Source organism: Rhamphochromis sp. 'chilingali', assembly GCF_963969265.1.
Source record: "Rhamphochromis sp. 'chilingali' genome assembly, chromosome: 1".
NCBI lineage: Eukaryota > Metazoa > Chordata > Actinopteri > Cichliformes > Cichlidae > Rhamphochromis > Rhamphochromis sp. 'chilingali'.
The window spans coordinates 57,041,340-57,047,573 of NC_137929.1; the positions used below are offsets into that span (position 1 = coordinate 57,041,340).

A 6,234-nucleotide genomic window follows, 5' to 3' on the forward strand; every position below is an offset into this window, starting at 1 on the left:
AGTGAGGTAAAGAAGGAAAATAAAAACTACATAAGCTGCCCGGTTATTCTGTACTTTTTTGCTGGGGGGGTCTTTGTGAGGGATTTCCTTCCTCCTCTCGCCCGTCCTCACTGAGTCACGTGACATTAGGAAAACAACAACTGGAGGAAGTCCCTGCAGAGACGCATATCCTTACAGAGTTTACAGAGCAAAGTAAACCACTGATCCTGTCACATTAGTATAGATTCGCTACCAGTACTGGGGTTGTATGTGCCATCTATATTTGGATCGATCCGCCCACCACTACCAAACAGCAGGCCGACCGTTGGGCGACCTGCAGAAATGTCGTCGGTTGTAGTTTTCTTCTCCCTCCCGATGTTGGTGGCTTCTGCGTTGAAAGGTGAGTGTCTTGTGTTTTGAGGTAACATGAACTGACAGGCTGCCAAAAGAAATGACTCATCCATCAAGGATGTAAACAGTGAAACTACACACTGCAGCATTTTCACGCTTCCGGGAATGCAAACAGCTGCTGCAGCTCGTCTGATACCGTAGATGGAAGAAAATGTGAGCGAGTTCAGAAAGAATGTGGCAACAAAAAGAATGGATGTGATACTAACATGGTGCCAGGCAGTGGCGGTCCTGTTTGGCTGTGTCAGGATTTCTTAAACAACATCTAAGCCAAAAACACAAACTAGTGGTGTGTGACACTGCAAATCTTGATGAACACAGTGACAGTATTGCAAATTTACTAAAGTGTTTCTATATTTTCGTTTTCCAAACTACTCCACTCTATATTAGATGTCATTTGTTCTCGATATCGTTTATTTTAAAATGTCCATTTACAATTGTGCAGGTTTTAAAAAATAAATCTAATGTATGTCATTATACTTTAAGCTACCAAGCAGTATGCAAGTGAGTACATTTTCTCCAGCTGCAACATTAAAGGAAGGAACTCATTATTAACAACACGGTGTACATTTACATGTACATTTCTCCTGCTTTGCAGTAAAAGCCTCTGTTTAACGTCAGAGTTTAATTACTGACAAACACACTTGCAGCAGGTCGTGAAGAGGATTCCTCTCTGGTCTTGAGGTTTGTCAGTGCAGATTCACTGCTGGGGTTTGTTGCAACACTCATAACTGAAGAACAGTTCAGAGTAAAATGCACGTTCGTTTATAGAGACATGAGTATCATGTCGGAGAGCTGCAGGTATCTATTACTTTGAGTAATCCACTGATGTGTTTTAGACTTCCTCTGCTCAGTACTTCCTCGCTGTCCACAGATTTCCAACACGTGCAGTATAACATGCTATTAATGTTTGGGTTTTTTCTCCTCTTTGTTTTTCATTCATACAGAGGTTTGTGTGAGGCCTGGACAAGCTGCCACTCTTCAGTGTTGGGGTCCCAGAGATGCACACATCACCCTGCTGGAGTGGAGCAGGCCTGAGTTCAGCTCACAGGGTTATGTGTTCTTCTTCCAAGACCAGCGCTCGTACGAGAACTACCAGCATGAGTCCTTTAAAGGCCGAGTGCAGCTGAGAGACTCATCCATGAAAGACGGAGATGTTACTGTGATTCTGAGAAACGTCAGCATCAGCGATACAGGAACATACGATTGTCAGATTACAACCAGCAGCATCAGAAATGGCGAGAGAGTCGTCAAAGAGTTCCAGCACTCCATCAACCTCACAGTCACAGAGTCTGGTGAGTCTGCAGAGGCTCAGCTTACTGCTGAAGCTCTGCACCATGTTTACAGCACGAGTGTTTATGAAAGAGTGCTATGGATATCTGAAGTGTGCCATTTCATTCCAGCTCAGATGAGTCTCTGGAGGCAGTTTTATCAATCCTTGTTTGGTGAAGGAGAGTTTTGTTTTTGTGTAACTGGAAACTTAAAAACACTGCAGAAGATTTTAAATGTTTTCCCTTTGGTTTGAGGCATCTTTATACAGAAAATAAATATGATTAATTAAATAAGACATTAGCTCAGACTTTAGTTTGGCTCATAAAATCTTCATTACATGTTTGTACAGAGGCACTCTGCTTGTTTTCTATCTGATGTGTTAATATTTTGATCAAATGAGACGCTTCCTGTTTTGGTGGGTGTTGACATGTTCGATACGGACTTCCTCGCAGTTATTTTTATTGGTCGTTTTTTTTTTTTTTTGCATGCTATGGTTTGTGAGTTGTCTTTGCATGTTTATTTTCATGCTGACAAACAGCTGTAGTTGTGCGTCTGCCTCACTGAGCTCAAACAAAGGCAAAGCATGCAGCAGTTATTATTGGCCAAGAGAGAGAGCTCAAAATACTCAGTCAAGCAGCTACACTGCTCTGAGCTCTTATTGCTTATCAGTTTTTGCACGGTGAAAGCAGCTGAGTGCATTTCACAAGTCCATGTGCTGGCACAAGGGACCAAGAACCAGTCAGGAGAAACTTAGGCTTCATTTTTCAGGCAGTGACACTGTGACCTGCTCTGCCCTCTTTGGATAGGCTCCACTTGTTTCTGTGACGTTATTGTATTATTTCTTAGTTCCGCTGTTTGTGTTACACTTTTAATGTGAAGAACTATTGCAGCTTTTGTTTTGAAAGGGTCATTACTTAATAAGCATATCGCAGTTTGGGAAAGAAAGTAAGTGCTGTGTGCAGTCAGTGTGATCTGACCCAGCTGAATGGTGGGCTTTTTTCTGCTTCTGTTAGCAGCTAAAGCTGATGTGAATCTTGACCACAGTGATGCTAGTCAGTACTTATTAACCAAATCCTTGCAGATAGTTTCATTACTTTTCTGACAACCAGCTCAATGCCAGCAGCTGCGACCTCTGCTGACTGTTAACGATGTTTTAAAGTTAAAAAAACAAAAAAAGAAATATTCTCAACATTTCTGTTGCCTTTGGATCAACTACAGCCAATCAGCAACCTTCCTGCTACCTCTTCCTCCATTAGACTAAGATAAATCATGGCATGAATAATAGAATGTTAATATGTATGTATCTATATCTATATAGATATAGAGATAGATAGATAGAGATATATATAAGTCGAATAAACGTACTGCAGAGGCTAACGTTAGCTACTGTCCGTCTCACATGAGCACCTGGATAGCGTAGTGGTTAGACTACACGCCTTTGAAACAGAGGATCGCAAGTTCGATTCCTGCCTGGGGCGTCTGTATCCAGTAAAGGTCCTAAGGCTAGACCTCCTATGCTAAGTAAGCCTACCGCAGACATGAGCGAGACAGATAAATATGAAGGCATGCCGGCTCGGACGTCGCCCGGATTAACAAGGTTGAGGAAAGTTGAAAAGTGGGCTACTAGAACAAGAAGGCATCGGTGGGCAAGAGACGAGAACAGGGTGTTGTTGGAATGCTACTACGCAAGTAACCCCGGCGGAAGGGGCTACTTAGGATGAGGGACTACTTAGGATGAGGGACCTATGGATTCTTCGATACCCAACATCCACAATGAGATGGCCCCAACTGACCGAGTGCTCAGTGAATACCTCAGGCAGCAGAAACCCAAGAAAGAGGAGGGAGATGAGGAACCAGCATGGAAGGACAGGCCCCTGCACGGTATGTACCACCGGCAGATAGAGGAGGTGGCTGATATCCAGAAATCCTACCAGTGGCTGGACAAAGCTGGACTGAAAGACAGCACAGAGGCACTAATCATGGCAGCACAAGAACAAGCTCTGAGTACAAGATCCATAGAGGCTGGGGTCTATCACACCAGGCAAGACCCCAGGTGCAGGCTGTGTAAAGATGCCCCATCGACAATCCAGCACATAACAGCAGGGTGCAAGATGCTAGCAGGCAAGGCATACATGGAACGCCATAACCAAGTGGCCGGCATAGTGTACAGGAACATCTGTGCCGAGTATAACCTGGAAGTCCCGAGGTCAAAATGGGAGATGCCCCCAAGGGTGGTGGAGAATGACCGAGCTAAGATCCTGTGGGACTTCCAGATACAGACGGACAAAATGGTGGTGGCTAACCAACCGGACATAGTGGTGGTAGACAAACAGAAGAAGATGGCCGTAGTGATCGATGTAGCGGTTCCGAATGACAGCAATATCAGGAAGAAGGAACTGGAGAAGCTGGAGAAATACCAAGGGCTCAGAGAAGAGCTCGAGAGGATGTGGAGGGTGAAGGTAACGGTGGTCCCCGTGGTAATCGGAGCACTAGGTGCGGTGACTCCCAAGATAGGCGAGTGGCTCCAGCAGATCCCGGGAACAACATCGGAGATCTCTGTCCAGAAGAGCGCAGTCCTGGGAACAGCTAAGATACTGCGCAGGACCCTCAAGCTCCCAGGCCTCTGGTAGAGGACCCGAGCTTGAAGGATAAACCGCCCGCAGGGGCGTGCTGGGTGTTTATATATATATATATATATATATATATATTATTTTTTTTTTTTTTTTTTTTTTTTTTAAAAATAGAGATATTTATGAAAATGGTATATATCTGTAAGTATCAGTGATTTCAGTTCAGCTGATCTCACATTAATGGTCATTAAACTCTGGATTGTTTTCACTGCAGTTGCTGTTTTTAGATCTCAGCAAACATCCTGTTGTGTCCACAGGAAGTCGTTCCTGTATGATGGTGCACGATCTTCTCTAGTGAGTAGACAAAGTGACATCTGGCAAACAGAGTTGGTGCAGATTGTACAGGGATTTCTCTAAAACATGTGTTGATCCTAATTTTTGATAGTTGAGTATATAAGAAAATAACCTTGTTTAGAATCGTCCAACAATTTTGCGCCTCGTTGTTTCACAGAGTGGCGTTATCAACATGTGGCTATGACAAAAGTATTTGTCACTGTGGAGGTGGATTTGAGATTTATGTGAAACTTTATTATAATTCTGGCATAAGTACAAAAAGCCTCAGCTGGCCATCCCATCACTCCTGTCGCCTTGTTTTTCTTCCTGAGCTCCTTGGTTTGCATCTCTAGTGGGAGTAAGAGGAAAGTGTTCAGGGGGAGAAATCTGTATTTGTAGCTCTTCATGGTGATCAATGCTGCAGAAATGAATGATTGCACTTTGTTTTTGACTGCTCTATTTCCTCTTTCAGTTCAGATAAACATCACAGCTGGACAGAACGTCATTCTGCCATGTCGAGCTCCAAACATCGACAGCAATTCCAAGGCAGTTGTAGAGTGGAGCAGAGCTGACCTTGGAAAAGATTATGTTCTTTTGTATCGGGATGAGGAGCCTGATCCAGAAGAGCAGCATCCATCTTTTAAGAACCGGGTGGACCTGCAGGACAGAGAGATGAAGGATGGAGACGTGTCTTTGATTCTGAACGATGTCACGACTGCTGATAGAGGAACATACGAGTGTCGTGTCTTCAGGAGAAGAACAAACCGCAGGAAGAGAGCTCATCTGGAGACTGACCCCATCAGCATCATCAGCCTGAGTGTTGTTGATCCTCCAGGTGAGTGAGTAGAGTTGAGTGTGTGTGTGATCAGAGCTGAAGCTGCTTCCTGGTTGTTGATGTTTGTTTCTAAAGATGTTGTTGATGAGACTTTGTAGAAAGCAGCTGGTCTGAGTGATGTGATCAGAGTGCAGTAGATAATGTCTGACAGCAGTTTGAAGAGGAAATGGATTCTGTTCTGTTCTTCACTCATCACCTACCTGACAGCTGACACCTCACACCTGTTTCTCACCTGCAGGTCAGACAGGAGGACACACAGAGGATGGAGTCAGTAGAGGACATCCTGGACTGGTAGCTGCTTTGTCACTTTTTGCTGTGATTGCTTCTTTTGCGATCTTTATAAAACTAAAACCTCCTCCTAAAACCCTTACAGACGATATTTAGTCTGTTAACATTTTTACTGTATTTTTCCACTATATTTTATACATATTTAGTTTTTTTACTGTACTGTACTGCTGAGTGACTGTCTTCCTTTCATCAAATATATTTAATTGCAATGTAGACCCTGTGCTTGCATATGACAAATAAAACTGAAACTAAACTGAGAATGGTCTGTGGCATTTCATCAGACTTGGGGGCTTCGGTGCTGGTTTTTGTCGCCATTTTCCCCTTTACCAGGTTTCAAAATTGATTTTTGTGAAAGACACTCTCATGACTCATTGAGTCACGCTGTTGACCAGCAAATATGAGATATGCAGTCTGACAATGTCACACGAACCCTGAGCAGGTATTATTTTAGTATCTGATACCAGGTAGTATTACCTAAAGGAAAACCCCGGTGAACAATTGCAAGTTGATTATAGTAGGTAACAGTAACAATAAATTACCAAAGTAATA

At 43.4% G+C, this 6,234-nt stretch overlaps 1 protein-coding gene across 1 annotated transcript; it reads left to right on the forward strand.

Moving 5' to 3' along the window:
- On the forward strand, positions 1-5,934 carry LOC308406688 (matrix remodeling-associated protein 8-like). The gene is made up of 4 exons (XM_080897854.1): positions 1-379; positions 1,335-1,682; positions 5,035-5,397; positions 5,636-5,934. The coding sequence occupies exons 1-4, from the start codon at positions 322-324 to the stop codon at positions 5,779-5,781; spliced, it is 915 nt and encodes a 304-aa protein (XP_080753980.1). The 5' UTR covers positions 1-321; the 3' UTR covers positions 5,782-5,934.
- The last annotated feature ends 300 nt before the right edge of the window (positions 5,935-6,234 follow it).